The sequence below is a fragment of the Xiphophorus maculatus genome, chromosome 21 (genome assembly GCF_002775205.1).
Source record: "Xiphophorus maculatus strain JP 163 A chromosome 21, X_maculatus-5.0-male, whole genome shotgun sequence".
NCBI classification, from domain to species: Eukaryota; Metazoa; Chordata; class Actinopteri; order Cyprinodontiformes; family Poeciliidae; genus Xiphophorus; species Xiphophorus maculatus.
In genome coordinates, this window is record NC_036463.1 from 4931734 (window position 1) to 4956508 (window position 24775).

Consider the following 24775-nt stretch of genomic DNA (forward strand, 5'->3'; position numbering starts at 1 on the left):
CTTTTTGCTTTTCCAGAGCATCAGAGCGTCAGGCCTGGTCCTCCTGGAGGCCATTCTCTGTGGAGCGCTCCTCCTCTACTTTCCGGTAAGACGCTCCTCGCAAACATCTATTTTCATTTATTTTGAATCAAGACAACCTGGAGTTTGTCGTTTACGCTACAGCACGGGTGTCAAACTCGAGGTCCAGGGGTCAAATCTGGCCCGCCGTAGCTTTTTATGTGGCCCTCTAGACTCCAAATTATGCCAATAAATCTAGCTTTTCACAAATCCACAAAATTCAGGTAAAATCATCAGTCCCCACATTTTTATCTCTCAAAATTGACCAAAAACTTTGGGTTTAAGTGACTGCTGCCTCAGCCTTACTTGATGTCAAGTTATTGATACGCCGACTAATAAAAAGTCACATTTAGGATTGTATTAGCGCAAAAAAAAAATCCAAATAAATATTTCTAAATTAGCACCACAAATTCAAAACAATCATGAAATCCTGGATGGACTGACCAGTGTGAAAAGACAATCGATGTTATTTAATCTTATGAAACACTGAATGCTGAAACAAACAGCTGTTTATTGATATCTTAACAGTTTAATTGCTTTTATCAATACATTCTGGCACAACCGACCCTTTAAGGACGTTCAGATTTTTGATTTGGCCCAAATGAAAATGAGTTTGACGGCTGAATGTAACTGATTGTTCTTCCACAATGTCTGTGCTGGTTTTCTGCAACCAGAAATACTTTCAAACTTTGTCTTTCACTAAAGAGAAAATACATAATTCAGCTTTTGTATTCCTGGACGTCTGATTGTGTTTATGAGCAGAGTGAGTGTGATAGAACAGAAGAGGCAGAAGCAAACATCCTGCGGCTTGTTGGTGACCCCCTGCCTAACAAACACCATCAACTCGCCATCTGTTGAAGAGCCTCACATGCTGCCTCACAGTTAATCACACAGTTTCTTCCTTTCGGTGTGTTTTCATGCTTTTTGGCCTCTTTAATTTAGGAGGTGTTTTAATTAATTAGATACAGACACGTTATGCCAACTACACCCAGACATTTTCTCCCTCCTAGAAAGTCAGCAGTGGGTATAATCTAAGAAGAAACATTGAAATCTTTCATTTCCAGGTTTTGTTTTGTATTGAGAAATATTTGGACAACGTGACAGGAGACATGTTTGTTTAATACTTTTAGTGTACGGAAAGTGAGACGTTTCAAAGAACTCCCGATTGTTGAACTATATTTGAGGGCATTGTCCCGTTACCTAGCAACCCAAGTGGAATTCCAGCATGTTTGGTCAGCTGGTGTTACCACTGTATGTGCTGTACAATGGCTGCTGGAAAAGATGAGTGTTTTGTTGTTGTCTTGTCATCCAGAAACCACTTTCTGCAATCTTGTTGGTTGTGCAGGAGGCTCTACTTCTGCTTTTCAAAGATGTACGGTTGTCTAACTGAGCAGTTGCTTGCAGCCATTTTGACATGTGAGTTTAAATCTGAGCTTATTTGGATTTTGAATGACAAGATGCCCTAAAACACCTCATACTGATCATTAAATAAGAGGAAAACATGATGAACATGTTTTGTTTTTCACATAGATCCATGTTAACCTGTTTAGGGAAGCATAATAGGTCACCTTTAAAGCATATTTGGTGTTTGAACTATTAAAATAGACCGTTATAGTAATTTTTAGCGGAATTGTTTTCTAGTTTTACTGTGGGTCCACCGTATGTAAACTTGACTGCACTTGTTTCTGGCTTTGGGATGAAAATTAAGCAACTGATTCTGTAATAAAGTGGGTAAAGGATTTAAAACATATGTTAAGATTTCATATTAAGCTGTTAGACCTCTTCCTTTTGTCTCAGTTTGTCCTATTTAAAGAATATAATGATGCTTATGACAAACTGGGGGTTTATTAGGCACAAACTGAATTAATATAAATGTGAGAAAGGATAATTACTTTAAAAACAAATCAATTTGTGCCGATCAGTTATATTTCAAGTTGATCCTCCGCAGAACCTCATCATTTCTTCAGATGATTAGGCTCCCCCTTAACACCCACGAACCCATTGATTTACCTTGAGCCACCATTATATCTTCCTCTTTTGTGCTCAGGGAAAAGGATAATTGCAATTTAGTTGCAATCATGCAGAGCCGCACGCCTCGTGAAGCGATACAAAGTAAACGTAATTAAAGCCAGCTGATTTAGAGCTGGCTAATCAATGCAATTTGCTGCGACAAGGTCCTGGAAAGTGGTAATGTTTAAGATGTGCAGAATGAAAGTGAGCCTGGGAGCCATGTTATTGCTCAGCGAATGAATGAAAGGCAGATATTTCTGTTTCCAGCTGGTGTAGTGATGGCAGTGGCTGCTAAAAATAGAGGACTTGTAAAGGGTTGAGCTTCACTTTGTAGATTAAGTCAGATCTGTGGAGTGAAGGCGTCTGGATTCGGTTTAATCTGTTCTGCAGAAGTGGTCGCCGTCGCTGATCTCGTTTCCATGGTTTAATGTCTTTGCTCGACACCGGGCCGTTCTCCACCCTGATGCATCTGCGTGCGACTCCTGTGCATCGGACACAATCCAAAGCTGCAAGGGCGAGAAGCTTCATCTAAATATAGATCCTGAAATATTCCTCCAACCCTTCTGCTGCTGCTGCTTCCATTTTAAATAATTCTACTGTCATTAAGCAACTGGACACGCACGCTGCTTCCACGGCTTCTTTCATAGAGGAGAAATGCTTTTCCTACCCCAGTACACTGCAAAAGTCTTACCAAGTATGTTTGGTGTAGTTTCTAGTGCAAATATCTTAGTACACTTAAAATAAGGCGTAACTTATTTACAAGTAACCTTTCAGCAAGTAGTTGACTGTTTGTAATTATGTCACTTAGTCATTTTAAGTCGGAAGTGAGGGACCGGAGTACTGACCAGAGCGACTGAAATAATTTTCCAAAAGTTGTTTTTTCCAGTTTATTCGTGGCTTCTGCTTGTTTGAGTTGAGATCATTTGTCTGTGAACGTAACACACCTGGTTGGGACTCATAGACGGCGGTGTTTACAACAGTTGGAAACAGCCAGCTTAGAAACCAAACCGAACCTCCTCCGTCCTGACATGTTGATTAAATTACAGACTGACTGAATTCACAACACTTGATTTATATCACTATGTCATGAACAGAGTTTCCCCTTAAACTGGAGCGGCCTTAAAAACGATGAGATGCTAACCAGTTTTTTTCTGTGTAGGCTAGGCTGCACGATGGTGCAGGACTGTCTCCATGGTTACTGATGATTAGACCCGTACCGTCGCCATAATGCGATATTTAGCAGTTGTTTTGACGTCCGTCATGACGGAGCAGGACGGGTTTCAAAGAGAGTGACGTCACGTGCAAAGGGTCAATAGGAGTTTGTTTTAAATCACCAATTTCTTTAAAACTGGGAAAGAAATACTTGTTCCATTGACAGATTATTTTTCCCATGTTATACATGAAATAATCTGCCAATAAAACTGGTACCTTTTCATCAGTATTAAGGAATTATTGTCTCAAAATAAACTCCAATGTCTTGCTGATGAGTATTACAGGTGTACTTAGAGCTTAGCTTAGCCTAGCTTAGCTGTCAAGTTAAAAGATTCTTCATATTTCTAAATTAGCACCAAAAACCTTTGATTATTTTTTCTTTTTGAAAAATTCACAAAAACCTGGTCTTTCCGTTGCTGAATTAAAATCTCAGTTATCATTTCAGCTTTTTAACTTAGCTTCTAATTCCATAGAGATTAGGCCAGTCGCTGTTTCTTTTATATTTTCATCGGTAATTTTATTGTTTATTTGGCCAATTTTGTGTTTTCTGAGTGTCTTGTGCCTTTGGTTTTTAAATTGCTTAATAAATAAATGACCGAATAAATTATTAATAAGAAAAGATGTTATTTAATTTTAGGAAGTATTAATTTTACCAGTCTATTAATTGGTTTTATCAGTACATCTGGCCCTTTAAGAACATTCACAGCCCAAAATAAAAAGGAGTTTGACATTTTTTCCCTGGAGAGATGAAAAACAGTAACTACCGAGACGGTGCATTTCTGGGTTATTTCAACTTCAGAATAAACAATAAAGAGCCGCGTTTCCTGATGCGTCTCTCTGAGCTGGATGGAAATGTCTCTCCGGGTCTGAGCGGCGATGAGGAGGGGAGGGAATTGCGACTCGACTCCGGTCTTGCCTTGAGCAGAGGCCAAGCTGGATGTAATTTACACTCAGCCCACCTCAGGGAGCAGCAGGAGAAGAAACCATTACCTCCCTCCAGAAAGCCGGCCGTCCCATGTGGCAGGGAGTGTCAGCTTTCATATAAAAATGGATCCGTTGCTATTACAAGATCCCACCTATCCTTAGCGGCATTCCCTCCCTCTGTCGCACTGGAGAAGCTCAGGGAAGAAGAAAAAAGCAGTGAGTGGGAAATGATGACCTCATGAACCGTCTCCACTCGGTTTCTTCATGTCAAAACATTAAAACTAGCATCAAATCTTCTGTTATGACTGAATGATTCCCAGAGCTGCTGTATTTCTCAGATGGAGAGTCATTCCCCCTCTTTTGTTTTTTTTTTTTGTTTTTTTTTAGCTGGTTGTAGTTTCGATGGCAAAAGGCTTAAATTCAGCACCGTCAGATTTATAGCTGCTACTGCAAAACAAAAGCGGCAAGTTTACTCTGCGTCACTGACAGATGACTCACGGATGATGTTTTTATTTTGGCATTTTCATTTCAATAAGTGCTTCGTTGTGAAGTTGCTCTTCTTCTCATCAAGCTCAGCTGCCAGTAGAAACAATAACTCCATTCAGGCCGTAATTTTCAATTTCCACGCTGATTGAATGACTAAATGTGGTTTAGCAGAGTTGGAAACTATTACTCTAGAAATCCAAACCAAAGACAATAAATCCGTCCATCAGTCCAACACTTATTTAAAAATGCTTTTAGACAGTAGGACTGGGCGATACATGTAAATAAATTTTGAAGATTAATTTTTGAGAAGAATTTGGGAAGAATTAGACACATAACTCAGCTTTTTTCTCATTAAATCCACATTTCCTCGTAACATTTTGCTTGTAATTTTAAATTTTTTTCCTCATAAAATTGTATTGATTAATAATTGGATACCAAAAGGTACTTAATAGGAGACTTTCTGTATGTAAATTGAATCAGGTGAAGCTAAAACTACGCCACTAGAGGAGTTTTGACTAAAACATATTTAAGGACAACAAGTTTTTAAAATCTCAAATCAAATGTTTGTTAAATTTTGACTTAATTACTTACTCTAATTATGTTTGTCTTTCAGCAAATTCACTTATTTGGAGTCTGTAAACTCTAACTAGCGATTAATCGATTGATAAATTGGTTAACGGCTATATTGACAACCGAATAATCACAGTTAATCTGATTAATCATTTCAGCCCTGCAGACCACAGACTGTTTGGAACATAGATTAGCTGCCAAATCAAAAGCATTACTGAACCAGTCAATATTGATCTCCTATTGATCAAAACACTTAAACTGCTAACACTTCAGAGCCACTTCATCACGGTGAAGAGGTTTGAGTGTCTGGACAACTCCAGACCCTGGATGCCGTTTAGACGCGTTTCTCATCACAAACTGGTTTTGATTGATGGATAAAATCTAGAGGATAGTGGATAAATTTCAGAGATAGTGGAGATTAGTTTTGTAGCTAAATGTGGAGGAAAAGCTTATTGGTGAAAACCTTTGCCAGTTGAGACTGGCTGGGCACAATGTGACTACAGGAAGTACCAGACATCAGACCATAAATGAGTACGGAAGGCGATTAGGGCCACTAAAAACTAGAATTCAGACTTTAATTTCAGAATCGGAAATGCTTAAATTGTTTATGCACCATGAGGCAAATCTAGTCTTTCTACTCAAATCTACCAAATAAATTTGGGACAGCCTTTCAGGGTGGATTAAGTTAAGGTTTACAAATCCTGTAACAAGGAAGAAATCGTTATGTGATTATTTTTACACGCTAACAACATAACTGACATATACCTACGAATGTTTGACTATTTTTTAGAATTTTTTGCCAAATTGACACATAGAGTTCTGAGTTTAAAGTCAAAATTCTGAAGAAACATTTTTTTAATTTTGACTAGCAGAAATTCTGAAAAAATTACATTTTTAAAAGAAGTAAAAATCCTGAGTCAAAATCAGGATTTTTCTCAAACTCAGAAAAATTTCTCTTTTGAGAAAAATTCTAAATTCTGAGAAAAAAAAAATCTATTCTTAAAAAAACCCAAAATAAACTTGAGAAAAACAGTGGACTCTGAGTTTAATGTCAAATCTTGGACAAAAAATATCAGAATTCTGATTAAAAAATAGAATATCTTCTACTGTGTTGATGATACTACTATCCAGAGTAAAAGTAAAACATTTACTAAACAAATTTGGATTTTTTTTTAAACTGTAAATTGGTGGTCAGAAATAAATCAGTACAAGGACCACAAACGCCCCCTGAACCACACTTTGGACACCCCTGCTTTAGCGTATCATTTTGTGGAGAAGAAATGTGTTTTTACTTTTCATTTAATTTATTTTTGTATTTTATTCACTCAATAAAAAAAAAAATTATAGTCCATGTAACAACTAGCAAAGTCACGAGTTAAAAGATAAAAAGACATAAACTTATATCTACCTCATATTTAACTCAGAATACTATTAGATATATTTCAAATACATCAAAAATAAACAAAGATTACAATTTTTTTTAAATACAGAAAGAGATTTAGATTGTTTTATTTCAGTATTGTTCCATAACTTGATACATGAAAATGTTGACGTCTTTGTAATCAATATCCTGTGGGGTCATGACCTCCACAGGAAGCTGGATCAATCTCTGAACATTTTCATTTTTATTCAATACATTTTACAACTTCATTAGAAACTGCTTCTCCTAACAGCATAATTCTGCTAAAATAATCCTCTTCCTTCCTGATGTTATTTAAAAAAACATTTTTTTTTCTGCCCTGCAGCGGTAGCTAATTATCTAAAGCGTCCCGCCGTGAAACACTTGGTGATATTCTCTGTGGTGCTTCCAGTCGTGTTTGGGTTTTTTCCCATTCTCACATGAAACCTTTTGGGCTTTGTTTGTGTTTGGAGCAAACCCAAGTTCTGTTTATGTTAATGCCGTAATTGTGGCTGAGGGTCGCCATTACAGGAAGGTCACTGTCTGCTTCAGATCTAGAAAGCTGCCAAATCTCTAACCCAGATAGTTAGAATAGTACGACAAATCATGCAAGTGGCAATATTGGCTCATATTTGTGAAAACTGACAAGACTGAGAGTCTGACAGAGTAATGGTGTTTCTGAGAATGTCTAAACTTAGAAACAGATTATAAGACTGAAAAATAAAAATTTCCAGACTGTTTTTGTATACCACATTAAATTTGATACAATAAGAAAAACTGGTTCTCATATTTAAAAATAGGCCCCAAAGGACGTTATTTTATTCTGCTCACATTATTCTGGGATGCAAAGCTTTCAGTGTCTAGCTTTAGTGTTGTAGTACAGCTATCTGCAAAAGGAATGTAGGAAAGACTTTAAAACTTCAATTAACAATTTCTGTAAAAATTCTATTTATGGTCAGAATTTTTTTTCTGGCCTCAGCTGTTTTTTTGGGGGGGGATGGGGGTTGTTTTTACTTTATATAAAATCTAGCTTTAGCACTGTAGTACAGCTAGCTGCAACAGGAATGGAGGGAAGAGTTTATGTTTCCCATGAGCAATTGCTGTTAAAGTCATGGTTCTTTATGGTCAGAATATTTTACCCACAACCATTTTTGGCCACAACTAGTTGTGTTTTTTTGTTTTGTTTTTTTACTTTATATAAAAGTTAGCTTTAGCACTTTCGTACAGCTAGATTCAACAGTATTTAGGAAAGTGTTTATAACTCCCATGAGCAATTGCTGTCACTTTTTTTTTTTACCCACAACCATTTTTGTAAGGTATGAAAGAGTTAACTTTTTGCATTAAAACTCATGGATTTTTTTATGGTCCATTTGTTAATTTTATTTATACAATATTGTAACTCGGATGCCAGGTCTTGTTGTGAGTGTGTTCTATTGTTTTTTAGCTTTTATTTTGCTAATCAGGGTTTCTGCAAGTTTCACTAACTCAAATGTAAGACTTTTTAAGACCACTATAAATAGAATTTAAGACCTGTGTTTCTAAAGAAGTGTACAAACTTCTTCCAGACAACTGGCAATAAATTTGCACTTACCCATGACAGATGCAAAGAAAAGCTAGCAGGCTAGCTAGCAAGGGTACCTTAGCAATGTTGTGACTCAATCTTTTGTCTGACAGAAAAGTTCCAATAAAGAAATGTGTAGAATATACAACTAAATAATAGTCCTGTTAGGACAAAATTTAAGACCTGTGATTAATGTATTTAAGGCCTACTTACTTTTTAAAAAAAGACCTCTTAAGGCCTTGCTTTCAGATATGTGAATTTAAAGACTTTTTAAGGATTCGTAATAAGGGTTCTGAAGATAATTTGTGCTAATTTGTGATTAGCACAAATTATTGAAATTCAAGGGGAAAGTCGGTGTCTCTATGCAAAAGCAAGATCAGTTTTACTAACTCAGAAGTGATCTTTAGGAATTAAATGAAGACAGCAAATCTTGTGCTGAAGTTATTAACAGTGAATAACAAATCGGGGAGCTGCTTGTTGCACCACAGCTGGGTGGTTTACATCATGGGACGCTTTCCAGGCCCTGAAACTGCATGAATGCCAGCTGGTGGGCGCTGAAACGAGGAACGGCTTGGAAGAAAAGAAAATCAGAAATAAAGTGTTGACTGAGCGAGCTGATGAGTGACTCCTTCTCTTGTTCCATCAGGCCTCGTTGATTTATCAACACCTTATTAACAGTTGGAGATAAATCTGTGCATGATCATTTAAATCCTGTGAAATTTAGCACACTACCTGTTATTCTCAGCCTTTCAGTGTTTTCCATTTTAATCTATCTGATTACACTTTTTTCTTTCAATGCTGTGGATATTTGTTAAATCATTTTTCCTTTGCTTACAGAAACATACAAAAAGCATTCAAACATTTTGTGCCACAAATCTCCATTCATTTTATTTGGATTTTATGTGGTAAAGTCAGTAACTGCTTTGCTTCTTGTATCTAAAGTCTGGATTTCATTTTCCTTAAAGGGCCAGTATCGTGTAAAATAGACTTTTTTAAGCTTTACATAATTTTATAATGTTATTACTTTATCAAAAACAAACTTGGAGTGTTGCTTTGATTCTTCCATGCATGCTTAAGAAATCCTTTAATCTCCATGGCAACCATTCAGCTGTGCAAAACGCCTGGGCGGACCTAGCTCCGCCTTTGAGGCACAGCTCTTCCCCCCAATCAGCTCCTTCAGACTAGCCAGCAGCAGTTAGCAAACACCTGGTAGAATTGTGCGTCTGCTGTAGCTCCTCTACTTCTCTCAACATGGCTCCTCTATTAACCCCTGACCCCTAAAATGTTGTTAAAGGGTTAACCGAGGAGCCATGTTGAGATAATTTCCTGAAGGCGGAGTTTCAAAACAAGAAGGAGCTTCTTAAAGAGACAGAGGCCCAATTTCAAATTGCAAAGTTAAATTTATTTTAAGTCATATTTGATGTGTACAGAATTTTAATAACAACTGATGTTGACATAGTTACTTGAATGTGCTATAAAATCATAATACTCTCCCTTTAATAAAAGTAAAAGTAATTTCCCAGGCTTCAATCAGCCGATTTCTGACCCAAATAAATCACCTCTCAAGGTGGTTAAGAAAGTTTAATCTTCTGCAGGAGTTTGTGTAAACTTAACTTTGCTATTTTGTGAATTTGAACACGTTAACAGTATATAACAGTTATATACTGTTATATATAACAGTTATATACTGTTATATATAACAGTTTATAACTGTTATAAAAAACGGTTTTTAACATATTTGTTGAAACTGTCACCATATCATGACAGTATGGTGAGACAGGTCATCTGTGAAAAAAGTCTAGCTCCTCTGCCTTCTCCCAGTCTTAGTGTTGTCAATTACAATCCGAAGTGGCGCTGCTCGTCCTCCCTTCCTCCCAATCTGCTCTCTGCTACGCTACAGCTAGCATAGCACCAGTTACCTTAGCCACCAATGATAGCAGATAGATGGTTTTCCTGTAACAGTGAGTTGTTTCTCATTTAACACTTTTAAAAGCATGTATGAGGATGATTGACAGCGCTCAGACCCTCCTCCTGGCTCTGATTGGTTGTTTTTGTTCGGGAGCGGTTGAAATCGATCTTTTCACAGATTGTCTCATAACAAACCATCAGAACATGGCGACAGTTTTAGCAAATATGTAAAAAAAAAACACTTTTTAATAGAAGTTACACACTGCAAACTCAGTGTTTGTATTCTGCAACATAAAGAAGCATGTTGTGCTTCAGTTCAGGTATCCTGAAGACATAAGAGGCTATCTGATTAAACTAAATCTGTCTCCTTCACACCTGTAAATGTAAAACAAAGTTAAGCAATAAATAAAGAAGTTGTAGTCAAAGTTTTGGAGAGAATTGTCTCCATATCTGTGGGTCAAACGCTGTACGTTCACACAGTCCTGAATATCGTTTGATCCCTTTGCTTACAGACGCTGCTGAACCCTTAATGCGGAGCACTTAGCATCGATTATTAATGGGAGGTTTGAAAAGTGAAGGAGGGCAGAACCTGATCTTCCTCTTTATGCGCGCTGGTGTTAAGAGAAGCCGGCCTAAAGATCGGGGGCCGTCGCTTCCCAGAAAGCCTCCTAATGCAAAGTGCATCACCAGAACAGCCTATGTAATGAGTTTCTGAGCACCATGGAGAGACGTTTGAGGACAAAGACTGTCCTCAGTTGATCTAAAATACACGTCCTAAAAGAGGAAGATCACGCTGCCTCTTTTGGTTCTCAAGATGACTCAGTTTGTCTGTTTAATATTTTGATCTTTGTTGCTTATCGACTTTTTTCACATCCTTTTTTGTGGTTGGCTTATGGCTTTATTAAGTGGAGTAGTATATGTCACACATTTGGTATAATTTTAGTTTTTTTATGCTGTCATTGACAAAATCCAGAGCAGAAATGAACATTTTAACTGTTTTATTTTACGAGGATCTGAAACGGGGTCTACAGCTCCAGACCTCAGCTTTTAGACACCTCTGTTTCGACACACCTGAGTGAAATAATGAGGATTAACTTCAAACTGAGACGGTAATTCAGTCCTTTGACTCAGGGACAAATCTAAAAGGTGAATTAACTGTGATTACACTGCAAACACAAAATCTTACCAAGTATTTTTCATCCAGCTTCTAGTGCAAATATCTGACTTGAAATAACACAAAACTAACTTACAAGTAACTTTTCAGCAAGATGCTTGTTTTAAGTCAGTTATTCCCTAACATCAATGAAAAGTACTAAATACACTGGCAGATATTTTTTCACTTACAACACTGGAAAATTGGCACGTCTGTGTTTTATAGATGATATTTTGAAGCAAGTTTTTGTTTATTTAAATCATCTGATGTCTCTTTTTTCCCCACCACAAACAAAACCAGCACTTGATTCAGATCCCAGTAAAAAGCGGCCATCTTTTCTGGTCCCTGGTGGTTTTCCAATCCGTCTTCCTGCAGCCTCTTGCATCCCTGTGGACCCAAATATGCAACAGCGTGTTGCTCAGTACCTGCCCAGGTTGCTTCCTTTTCATCATCTCTTGATCTCAATTTCAAAAAGACGTTCCAATGTGAAGTGAAACACCTGGTCTGCAGGTAAAATGAAAACCTCAGCATTCACTTTCTGCTCCCTGGAGAAGCTGAGTCAACCTCTTCCATTGAGTCAGAGGTTTCGGTTCGGTTGGCTGCGGGGCGAGGATCCGGGCCGCCGCGCCGCTCTCGGCTCCTCCGTGTCCCTTAACTGACTCAAACCCGGTGAGCGCCAGCATGGCTGCGTCTTTTCTGCTGCCTGAGGGAACGTATTAATGCCTCAGCTAATCCGATTACCATTAACAATCCCACAGGGGAAATCACTGCACATCTGCAGCGGACAGATAATTATGTCGTCTCAGATGTTTGTTTCTGTCTCTTCTTTCTTTTTTTCTTCGTGTTAGCTCTTTTCATGTCGCTGGAAGGCCATCAGGGTTTATTTTTTCCTTTTAGTTTTTTTTATTTGGCAGGAGTGGACCGGCCACATTTCAGTGTGTGGAAAACACGGGTTGATGTCCTCCTCTGGGTCTCAGCGGTAAAGCTTTCTGTGATGAAGAACGGCTCTGAAATGTCAGCGCACGTTTTAACTGACTCATGCATTTTATGAACTTATCCTTCAGATCACGCTGCAAAACGACTTCTTGTAGCTCTGATGGCAACAGCATCCATTCTGGTTGTACTACTGGTCCGTCCATTGTCACTTTTTATCACAAATGTGAGCAAAACCTTGTTTGCTCAGTAGATTCGGTTTGATTGGGAACCAAAGTTGCAACATTTGTTAAATTTTCAGCTGCTGTGGTATGCTTTCACATTGCTCCGTTTCAAACAAAACCTTTGGAAAAACTTGTTGTTCCCCTCCTCGCCTGTGGTGGCGCTGTAGGAAGAACTACAGAAGGAAACGACATGAAAACCTCTGAAGAAGACACTTTTTTCTTCACAAAATGTAAATAAAATTGAAGCGGCGTCGGATTTTAATGGTTTCGGGTTTTCTGTTTTGTCTTTGGTGAAAACTGCGACCCATTTCTGCCAGTACCGCTAAACTAACACGTCTTTTTTGGTTGCATTTACCCAGAATGCTCTACTGTGTAGTCCACTTCCTGCTTTTGGAGAGGTCTCCGGTCCACTTGGAGTTCACATGTGCATTCGAACTGCACCTGTGTGATTGTCAACCGATCTGAGACCGAGGTTTGTCTTTTGGTCCGCATCAGAGTTCGCTTCCACATTCACACCCCCGCAAGAGGAACCAGACTTAGACAAACTAAAGTTTGATAACAGCAGGGCTGGTGTGAATGTAGCCTTAGAAAATACATTTAATTGATGAAAACACACCAATTTTGAAAAAACTAGTTTTTTGATAAAACGTTTTGGCGCAGCATGTTTTTTAAAGATTTATTGCATGAACAAACTTATTCACATGATTTTAACTGCCTTTCTTATTTAATGGAAACACAGCAGTTGTGAAATTGTGTTTTTTTTTACGTCAGTGGAATATAGACAAAGTTTTGTTCACATTTACAATGGAAACACAGCTGTTGGTGATAAATTGCAGCTAAAATGGAAACATGGTAATTATGACAGATAGTTTAGGTTTTTTGGCCGCATCAAAATTTGTTTATTTTGCAAAACTGCAATAGAAACACTTTTTTTGCTTCACAAGTCGCATGATCAATAACTGGATGATGCTACTGGTGGAAACCACGAAGAAAAGAACGACAGGAAGTGGGTAGAGGATCATGGGGCGCCATGTTTTTTTTTGTTTTAATAAAGGTTTTGTTAGCTCTAGTTTTGTTAGCTCCTTTATTTGAAAGTAGTTCGACAGGAAAAATGGTGTGCGGCAAATGTCGCCAGGCCGGGAATTGAACCTGTAACCACCGCCATGAGGGCTAAGGCCTCAATACGTGGGTCGTGCTTTGCCCCTGCGCCACCATAGCACCCGGGGCGCCATGTTTTTAACGACTTACTACAAGAACAAACTGATTGTGTGATTTTAATTGCATTTCTTATACAGTGGAAACACCGCAGTTGAGAAATTGTGTTTTTCAACATTAGCAGAATATTGACAAAAGGTTTTCTGCACATTTGTAGTGAAAATGGAGCTAAGATTCTGATCATGTCGAGCAAATCCCTCTTGCCAAAACTTTTCACTACTTTTCACTAAAACTTGCATGTTTTTTTTATTATTGAGAGGAATCCAATAACTTAAAAAAAAAAAAACACAATAAAATTACATTTGCATCTTTCAAAATTCACATTCTCGTGGCTTGTGGGAGCTTTCACTTTGATGATTTCAGTTTGCGTCTCTTTGAAAGCTCCCACCTACTGAAATATTATAAAATGCTGTCATATTAACGGAGACTGTGTATCGTATCAGCACCAGAGGTTTCAATAATCGTTGCTAGCTCTTCTTATATCTGCGGTTGAGTTGAAAGCAGCAGCATCTGCCTGCCTCGCATTTTAACTGAAGCATGAACAGATCCCATCTGCTGGTTTATGTGACAAATCTCAGGAGGTTCTTCAACTTTATGACAAAATTTTATCCTCCTTGTTTGTGGAGACAAAAGATGCTTCATTTTACATCCTTATGCCTTTAGCTTTGATTGTTAGAAGAGTGAAAAATGAATGCAGTTAAACGGCGTGGGAGAACGTAGAACCAGCAAACAGAGTTAGTGAAACCCTGCTGCTGTGCTCCAGATGCAGATCAGAACAAACATTTAAATAAAATCATGTCAGTGTTTATAGAGCTGTTTGCTGAGGCTGCAGCTTCCTCCAACTTCAATTTAATTTCTACACAACACAGAGGCCATTATCTTCCTATGACGGCGTAAAAACGCCACTGGGGTCAGAAAAAAAGGAGTAATTTTACACCAAAAAAATCTCAGAAATGTTCTAGAATAAAACATGGAAATTTCTGATAAAAGTCGCATATTTTCTAGAATTTTTTTTTTTTTTATTTGAGACTTTTGAAATGCAAAACATTTCCAAAGGTCAAAAGTGGGTTTTTAAAAAAACTGTTTTCTTTCTGTTATATATATATGTATATATATAAATATACATATATATTTTTTTCCAACTCAGAGCAACTCTGATTTTCTGTCTAAAAATTTCTGAGTTTAATTTCAGTTTGTTTTTGTTCTCTAGCAAATTTTAAACTTTTCTTACTCAGAAATGTCTTAGCGCTGTCAATGTCCTTATTAGAACATTTCTGAGATTAATCTCAAAATGTAAGATTTTTAGCAGAAATGTATTTTTATTATTATTTTTTGGATCCACAACGGTCCCAGTACGCCGTTGTACTTCCAGATGGGTATAAACCCTTGCTGGTTTTTGTCTGCTTCCAGGTCGGGATCCTCTACTTCCACCCGAGCGTTTTCCGCTGCATCTTGCTGCGTTGGGTCCGACTGCTGGGCTTCGCCACCGTCTACGGGACGCTCACTCTGAAACTCTACAGGTGCTCTCCGTTATTCACTCCCAGAATCACCTTCCGGATCCTATTGACTTTTTCCACAGCAATTACACCGAATCTCACATTTTAATTCCTGCTAAAAGAAAGAGTCAAGAGGCTGTGTGTTTCTCAGCTACTTCATCACCGGACTTTATTTTGCATTCCTTGCCAAGAGAAAGTAATTAAGGAAGCTCTGGCCCCGGCTAACCTCTAAATACTACAGAGACAAATGTGACGGCAAGAAGAGCAGAAACGACTGCTGGCAACAAGCGGCGATATTAGTGAATAGCTGCAGGAGGAGCTTCTTTTTTTATTTGAAATATGAATCTTTCAAAAGTAGAGATGGCGATTCAAAGGATGGGGGTACGAAATGGCTGTAAGTGGACATTAATGTAGCACAGATCAATTTTTGATGGGGCTCATTAGTGGAAATTATATTTATGTTGCTTTGAAGGGCAGAGCCTAAGAATAGCAGGTTGGTCTTGTGTTTTAATGTCTCTCACACCGGTGGGTTTAAAACGCCACCGGGGGGCGCTGTGGTGGCCTCAGAAGGTTCGAGGGAAGATGTGGAGGATAAAAGGTAAAATAAAAAAAATAATAGATGATACAATTACATATTAAGGCTACTATACATAAGAAAAAAAGTCTAGAAATTTTTAGCTTAATTTCTGAGATTCTGTAGAAAAATCAAGATAATTTCTGAGTTTGAAAAGTCAAAATTTGCTAGACATAAATCAGAAATTTTGTGATTATTCTCAGAAATTGTCTAGTTCTTTCTAGAAAACTTCAGAGTCTGAGTTTGAACTATTTAAAATTTGCTAGAAGCAAAGAAATCCTTAAATTAACCTTGGAAATTTTCAAGAAAAAACAAGTTAATTTTTGAGTTTGAAAAGTAAAACACTTGCTGGAAAAGAACCGGAAATTTTGTGATTAATCTCAAGACATTTTTCAAGAAAAAACAAAGAAATTTCTATCTCAAAAGTTGAAAATTTGTTTGAAAAAAAACTCAAACATTTTGAGGTTGATTTTAGAAATTTTCAAGAAAAAAAAAAAGTTTGTTTGGAAATTTTATAGAAATGCATGCAGAAATTGTTACATTAATCTCTGAACTTTTCTAGAAAAAATAAATACATTTCAGTTTCAAAAGTTGAAAGTTTGCTAGAAAAAACTTAAGTTTTGGGATTAATCTCAGAAATGTTCTAGGGGGAAAAACTGAATTTTCTAAATATGAAACATCAAAAATGTGCAAGAAAAAATTTCAGAAATCTTTTATATTAATCAGAAAGAAACTTAAGAAATTTTGGAGTTTGAAAAGTCAAAAATGTTCTTGTTGGTTGTGCAGGAGGCTCCACTTCTGCTGTTCAAAGATGTACAATTGTGTAATTGCGCATGTGTTTGCAGCCATTTTCAGGTGTGAGTGTAAAGATTGACCTGGGCGGCGTGGCCAGCAACAGCTTCTTTGGATTTAAAGTGACAGAGGCCCTAAAACAGCTCGTTATGAAAAAAATTGGCCAGACAAAAATCTCATTATCTAAAAACGATTTTGTATAAAAAATTTAATGAACATGTTTTGTATAGACCACAGATCCATGCTAACCTAGGTGACCTTTACAGCGAGCCTTTTTCTCCACAGGGTGTTGAAGGTCTTCCTGTCCCGCACAGCCCAGCGGATCCCCTACATGACCAGCTGGCGAGTCCTGCGCCTGCTGGCCTTCATCCTGCTCATCGTCTGCTGGTTCCTGGTGGCGTGGACGTCTGCTGTCTGTCAGAACCCAGACAGGAAGTTGGCGCTCATCGACGTGGGCCACACGCCCGACGGGAGTCAGTTCGGCATGTGCCTCCTGGATCGCTGGGATTACATGATGGCCGTCGGTTAGTCAGCACAGAAAATATCTGGGATAAATTCAAGATTAGGATTAAAAAATGTTACCTGGTTGCATTCGATGGCCAGATTACATTCCACAGTGATGAAAAATATAAATATTTACAAAGATATTATCCCATTACAGATTTTTTTAATGTAGTTTTTTAAAGTTTCACATCATTAAAGATGCAGTTTGTAACTTTTATAAAAAACAAGTTAAAACATACAGAGAAATGAGACAGAAAAGATCCATATCTTCCAATTCCTCCCTGAGCTACTATGCACAAATGCACCGCTCTCGACCAAAAACAAGCAATCAGAAACAGGAGGATCTTAGCGCTGTCAATCAACCTCGTGAACATGATGCTAAATGTGTTAATGGCGGAGAAACAACTCACTGTTACAAGAAAAACTGTTTATCTGCCATCATTGGTGGTCATGCTAACTAGCATTAGCATTTATGACAGGCTGTGCTGGCTGCAGCACTGCAGAGAGCAATGGGGGGCATGATTGACAGCGCTAAGACCCGCCTCCTCACTCTGATTGGTTGTTTGTAGTTAGGAATAGAAGAAGGCGGAGGAGCTATATTTTTTTAGATTATCTGTCTCATAGCGTACATAGTTTTAAATACATTTTTTATAAAAGTTACATCCTGCAGCTTCATCATAGAGCCAGGCTGCACATGTTGTAATAATATTAATGCATTAAATCCAAAATGATTTATTTCTTCTCCACAATGACTCAACTTTTATTCACTGCTCCATCTGAGAGGAAAAAACGGAGGCAGATGAGAAATCAAATATGCTCATCTGTTGTGTTCTGTCTGCTAGCCAAGTCTTTAAGAAAGAGAAGTAGCTTCTAACAAACAGATGGGCCACAAGCAGAGACACCCTGCTGTGCTACTGTACACTGAGCTTGCAGTCTCATTCTGTTCATTAGGCGGTAAAAATAGGATATGCAAGTCAGCGCTGTCTCTGCCTGAACGCGACTCGTAATTCAGACTCACCAGGAAGCTATAAATCTTTCAGATTTTAAGAAATACACCTGCTCTGGCTCGCAGTCAGAGGTCTGATTCAGCTGCAGTCCTGTGTGGTTAATTTTCCTCCCAGCTACAAAACAATACTATAAATTAAAGGGAGCATGAAGCAAATTTGGGCCTGACTGAATAGGTCTGCGAATGGAGCAAAAACTGCACTTTCAGCACTAATAGTCTTCCATTAGAAACAAAATAAATACACAAAATATTGCTGACTAATCAGAAACATTATAAATATTTAATTTAAACGTACTCTGTGAAACAGATACTGTGAAGAAAACGAATCACTTACAAAGTCTTTATTAATCCGCAATGATTTCAGTCAAGGAAAATATATTACTTTTTTTTTTAATTACTGTGTTTTAACTTATTCTCTTCAAGTGTAGTCAGTAACATTCAGGCTCTCTGATTTAGGAAATAAAATCATAAATCTATCAGGTTCAGTTTTAAGTTGGACACAAATGGAGCCAGAAAGACACAGGGAAGCAAATGAAATATAAATTATATTTGAAAATATATTTTAGATCTTTTCCTTTACAATTTTCTCATTTTTTGTGATAAAAAATATTTTAAAAATGAATAAAAATCCGACACAGAGAAGCAAATATAAGATAAATGACATTTAAAAAATTTTTTCTTATCTTTTCTTTATGATTTTGTCATTTTTCTGTGATAAAATTATATTTGCAAAAATAGGTCAGACACAGTAAAGCAGACCAACTATATTTAAAAATATTTTTTATCTTTCTTTCCATTTTTGTCACTTTTCTGTGATTAAAAAAATATTAAAAAAAAAGAAACATCAGTCACAGAGAAGCAAATATAAGATAAATGACATTTTAAAATATTTTTTATATCTTTTCTTTACAATTCTCTAATTTTTCTGTTATAAAAAATATTTTAAAAAAAGGTCAGATACAGAAAAGCAGACATAAATTATATTTTTTTATATATTTTATATAATTTTGTCATTTCTCTGTTGCTGATTACCTTCAGAGTTAAACCTGATCTGTAATTTATTTTATTATTATGTGAATAAAAACCACAGCTGCAACCACATTTTTTGTTGAGCAAAAAATTATGTGTATCTGAGGAGGAAATATGTTGAACTTGGAGAGTTGTGACCTTTTTTTTTTAAGGATTGTTGGTCAACAGCATTTTTTTCTTGAACAGCGGAGTTCCTCTTCCTGCTGTGGGCCGTGTACCTTTGTTACGCCGTGAGAACCGTGCCGTCGGCTTTCCACGAACCTCGGTACATGGCCATCGCCGTTCACAACGAGCTGGTGCTGTCAGCCATTTTCCACGTAATCAGGTAATCCCCCGTTCTGCTCCCAAATGTAACCCAGATGTTTCAGTTCATCCAAAAAAAGAGACAAGAATTTAATACAGTTAATATCTGAAGTGCAAACAACATTTTCAAGTTTTGTGAAGCATTACATGACCTGTAGACACAGTATAAGTAAATCTCTAAGTGGTGGGGGTTTTTTTTTACAAAAAAGAAAAGCAGGAAAAGACAAATGTTACCGTTGCTGTCACACTTGCCTCATCTTGAACCAGGAAGTTAATTAGAAGGGGATTGGGTAAAATACAGCCGAGTCGCAGTGATTGGTCAGAAAAGAGAAAAATGCAGAAAATATTATGCAAAATTCACATTTTGCTCGATTTTGTTTGGCCATTTGTGTCTCAAGTGGTTCTCAAAACAGTTCAAGCACTTAAAAAAAACACCCAGCTGTTTTTTGGCAGTAAGTTCATATTTTTTGGTGTCTGGAAAATGTTTCAAAAACCTTCCGATAAGTTACATTCTACGGCCCTGCGTAGAATGCGTACATTCTACCTAGAAACCCCAAGCCCAACCCTGTTACCTAGCAACTCAAGCAGAATTCCAGCACATTTGGTCAGCTAGTTTTAACGTTGTGTGTACTGTACAATGGGTGCTGGAAAAGACAAGAGTTTTGCTGTCAACTTACCATCCAGGAACCACTTGCTGCTTTATTGATGGTTGTGCAGAAGGCTCCACTTCTGATTTTCAAAGATGTACGGTTGTATAATTGCGCGTCTGATTGCAGCCATTTTCACGCCTGAGTGTAAACGTTGATTTGGGGGCAGTAGCTTGCAGAGTAAAACGACCTTTAAAGAAAAACACTGTAGAAAATACTGATAACCACTCCTAACTTTAATTGCACTTCACATTTATGTGCCATTTTGTTTGTCACATAAAAATCATGAAGCATAACTTCTACAGGCCTGTTACATGTGACCTGAGAGCGAAGCCTCATGTTGCTGTTTCACAGTGAAGTTCCTCCGCTCTGCACGTCAAATCGCTGCACAAAGATGTTATAAATGAACTGACATCACTGCAGCTATTCTTAGCCCCTAGCTTAGAGATCAGCTCCATCACATTACTTACTAATGAAGAGCGCCACCGTGATTTATTTTCTGTGACGGCATTAAAGGTGAAATTTTCGGCAGACATATTTTAGCTTTAAATAAACATTTATTCGTCTTGAATGTTTTGCTATTCATAGGTTTTTTAATAAATGTTGAGTTTTGGAGGCTTTTGAACTCCGTATAAATACTTTGTCATTATTATTGGTCATCTTAACCCTTTTTTGTTTATTTACATTTACTCTGTTACATTTACTTGAGTAACGTTTTAGAAGAAAATTACTTTTAGGAGTATTTTTACTATGCTGTACTTTTTACTTTTAGCTGAATTACCTTATAACCTTTATGTTTAACTTTAACAAATTACCGTAATTAAACTTGTCAAAGTTTTGGCTTTACCTCTCTCTGCGCTGTACAATGGCTGCTGGAAAAGCCAAGTGTTTTGTTGTTTGCTTACATTCCAGAAACCACTTGTCACATTTATGGTTGTTTAATTGCACGACTGTTGGCAGCCATTTTAACGTGCAAGTGTAAACGTTGAGCTGGGGGGGGGAGCGTGGCCGGCAGCAGGTTATTTGGATTTAAAGTCACAAGACGCTCTAAAATCTTTTATCTAAGAGTAGGTTTGTGCAAAAAATGTAATGAACATGTTTTGTGCATCCTATTGACCAGGTATGTTTGATTTTGGGCCATATCAAAAATCTGAATGTTCTTAAAGGGCCGGTTGAGCCAGAATCTATTGATGAAACCAATAAAACTGTTAAAATATCAATAAAAAGCTGTTTCAGAATTCAGTAAGTGTTTCTTAAAATTAAAATGTGTTTGACACCTTTCCAGTCCATTCAAGATTTTGTGATTGTTTTTGTGTTTTTTGCAATCAAAATCACAGATTTTGTGGAGCCATTTTGGAAATATTTGCGCTAATGTGTGATGTTAAATGTGACTTTTTATTAATCGCCGTATTGACATTTAGGCCGAGGCAGCAGTCACTTATACCCAATGTTTTTGGCCAGTTTTGAGAAAAATTTGCATTAAGATTAGGAAAAGATGTGAATTTTGTGGAATTGTGAAAAACTGGACGGACTTCATGATGTAATTTGGAATCTAGAGGGCCACATAAAAAGCTACTGCGGGCCAGATTTGGCCCTCGGGCCTTGAGTTTGACACATTTGATGTATAAGTCTATCCTAACCTGTTTAAGGAAGTGTAATAGGTCACCTTTTATAAATTAGAGAGTTTCTATTCGTCTCACCAGGAGCTCAGGCTTTAGGTTTGTGTTTTCATCGGTTCTTTACGCCGGTGTAGGGAATAAACTGACGATTTGGGCAGAGGAGAGACAAAACGCCGGGGCTATTAAACCCTCGTCTGCACAGAAACTCATCACCAAACAGACTTCGAGGCTTCCGGGACATTTTGCATGCTGGACCTTTGCCTTCATCCGCGCCGTCGAGCTATTACCACAATACCTGTTCATTAATTACCCATTTCCCGACTTTAATGAGGCTGCTATATGACATTTGCTTGCATTGCGGCGCCATGCTTTCAAATCCTGATCGTTCCTCTCACCGCTGTTGTCCCAGCCTCTAATGATCTCATCCAGCGTACGGCTGTCGGATGCAAAAATAGACCGAATCTCATGTCCAAATCAAGGTCACTTCTCTTTTCTTGTTGTTGCAAATTATTCTGAAAGTTTTGGAAGAAAATATTCCAGCTGCCAAAGCGATCACCCAAATGGAACGATAAGTGAAACAGTGGAACCGACAAGACGGTTTATTCTCTTTTTACAGGCAGAAACAGGAAAATACGGAAAAAAAATTAAATTACAAAAATAAAGTTATAATATTATGAGATGACCAACATGAAAAGGCAGTCACATTACCATGGTAAAATAAAGAATGTTATGAAGTTATACTTTGGTATTTGTTTTATAAATAAAGTAAAACTTAATCTGTTAACACATCAGCATCAGATTATATCACCAGTAGGCTGCGGCTAGTGATAATAATCTGGTGCTGATGTGCTTACTACAATTTTATTCTGGTAATATTACGACTTTATTATCATATTTAAACTTTTTCCATCTAGTAATATATAACTTAATTATCATAATATTCTGACTTTATTCTCGTACGAGTTTATTCTTGTAACTGACTTTATTCTCATAATACTGTGATTCTGTTCCTATAATACTGCACCATTATTCTTGTATTATTTTGACTATCTGCGTACACGTTTATTCATGTAATTTGACTTTATTCTGGTAATATTATGACTTTAGTCTCGAATTATTACAACTTTATTCTTCTAAGAGTTTTTTTTCTAAGCCTGGTCCTAATACTCTGTTGTAGAAAAGTCCCAGTCTAGTCAAAGTTTTCCTGCAGTCTCTCTCTGTGTTTGTTTTTTGTTTTGTCTTGCTGTGTTTAAATTTTTCCGTTTGTGTCCCAGGTTCACTCTGGCTCATGAACTCCACCCAGACTGGATGCTGCTGCTGTTCTTCACCCACACCCACCTGACGGTGACGGTGACTCTGGGTCTGCTGCTCGTTCCCAAGGTGGGCAAACCTCAGTTTTCAAACCCTGTAACTGTTCATCATGACGTTAACCTCAAACCGAGACGCATTTTATTAAACTAACAGGTGCAAAATTCAGAAGAGGAAGACAAATAACAGCTGGCTTTAAAAACTGTCCTCAGTCAGATTCTCAGTTCAGTTTACTTGGACTAGGCCATTCTGATGTCATTTCTGGTTTAATCCATTCTGTTGTAGCTGCGATTTTGTATATAGTCGTTGATGTGCTTGTAGGTGAGCTTAAACCCCTAATTCAAGTTGTTTTAAACAATGTTTTTAGGAATCACCTTTATTTATTTATTATATTGTTATAAATTATTAAATTGAATGAAGCCCATACAGTGCATATGAATTTCTTTTACCCTTTTTATTCCATTTACAAATCATTGAACAACAAAATTAGGCTTTTTTTAAAAATATTTTTATTCAAAACTGATTTCTATAAAATAATAAAACAAAATCTCAATTTAAATTTATGATTGCATAAATATTTTCTCGCTTGTCTTTTTACAACAATCACTATAGACACATTCACTGCACTCAGAGATCTCCATTCCATGCACCAATTGGCTGGACCTCTGTTAAATTAGGTTATTTACTGGAAAGTCTGTGAATATTTATGCAATCATTTATTTTGTGGTACATTTTATGGTTCATTATTTTGTAGAAATAAATATTCTCAATATTGCAGTTTTTTTTAAAAGATTGTTTTTTACTAATTTTGTTGATCATGATTGATTTGTAAAAGCAATAAAAGGAGTAAAACATCCTTTTATGTTGGAGGTGAAAACTTTTTATAGGCACTCTGCAAAACTTAAATAAAGCAAATTTTTAAGATATTTTATGTGCAAATGAAGTAAATTAGTGATAACTGGGTATTATTCAGCCTCTAGAAGGCTGCTTCGTGCTTCCAACATGATTCTTGGTTTGTGCTGAATTTGCATCAACAGGCATTAGTGGAACACAAACACCACTTTTATAGTTTACAAGTACTTAAATGTCATATTGCCAATAAAGCAACCTCTACTAATCAGTTTTAACACATTTTCTCCAGTTTCTGTTCGCTGGAACCCACATGAGGGATGACATCGCCTCTGAGGCCTACGAGGACGAGCTTGACATGGGTCGCTCCGGGTCGTACCTCAACAGCAGCATCACTTCGGCGTGGAGCGAGCACAGCCTGGACCCCGAGGACATTCGGGTACGCAGTGTTTTCATCCATCTGTTCTCCTCATTTGCATAACCTGGCGTCGCGTTTGAATCCTCTACAAATACTGAGCCATGACAGTTTTTTATTGCAGACACCAGAAGAAATGGGCCATCTCAGTTCTATTAATGGCTGTGGCGCAAGGTCTTGCGACAGCCTTTGGGAAAAACGTACCAACGTGAGCAGAGATATCTGTTTGTCTGTTAGAGCTGAAGAAGTCTCTCTACCAAAAGCTTTGGGTGCCTTTGGAGTATTTTCTTGAGGAAGTGGTTTTATGATCACATCCAGGTTGCTTGGAAACACTTAATGTCTCGGATGAAGATACAGATGGAGCCAATCAAGGACCCGAGATTAGAGGCTGTTTCAGACCTAACACTAAAACACGTTGTTTCCTTATTTGATGCTGTCCAGAACAGTCCTGTCTTTGCTTTTCTTTCAGCACGCATGTGATTTTTGAGTAGTGCGTCATTTAGCAGATGTTTGTAGCCATCTGTCATGAAGTTGCATGGTCTAAGTGGAGTAGATTGTGTGTTTTATTATCGAAATGCATC

At 37.4% G+C, this 24775-nt stretch overlaps 1 protein-coding gene across 2 annotated transcripts in view; it reads left to right on the forward strand.

The window, feature by feature from the left end:
• Positions 1-24775, forward strand: part of gpr158 (G protein-coupled receptor 158) — a 69312-nt gene that overhangs the window by 41390 nt on the left and 3147 nt on the right. The window contains exons 5-11 of one of the 2 annotated variants that reach the window (XM_014471270.2): positions 17-85; positions 15063-15172; positions 16800-17038; positions 19240-19378; positions 22897-23002; positions 24072-24218; positions 24319-24402. In XM_014471270.2, the coding sequence (XP_014326756.1) occupies positions 17-85; positions 15063-15172; positions 16800-17038; positions 19240-19378; positions 22897-23002; positions 24072-24218; positions 24319-24402 (894 nt within the window). The remainder of the gene's footprint in view (positions 1-16; positions 86-15062; positions 15173-16799; positions 17039-19239; positions 19379-22896; positions 23003-24071; positions 24219-24318; positions 24403-24775) is intronic. The other variant, XM_023326736.1, reaches the window with a different exon arrangement.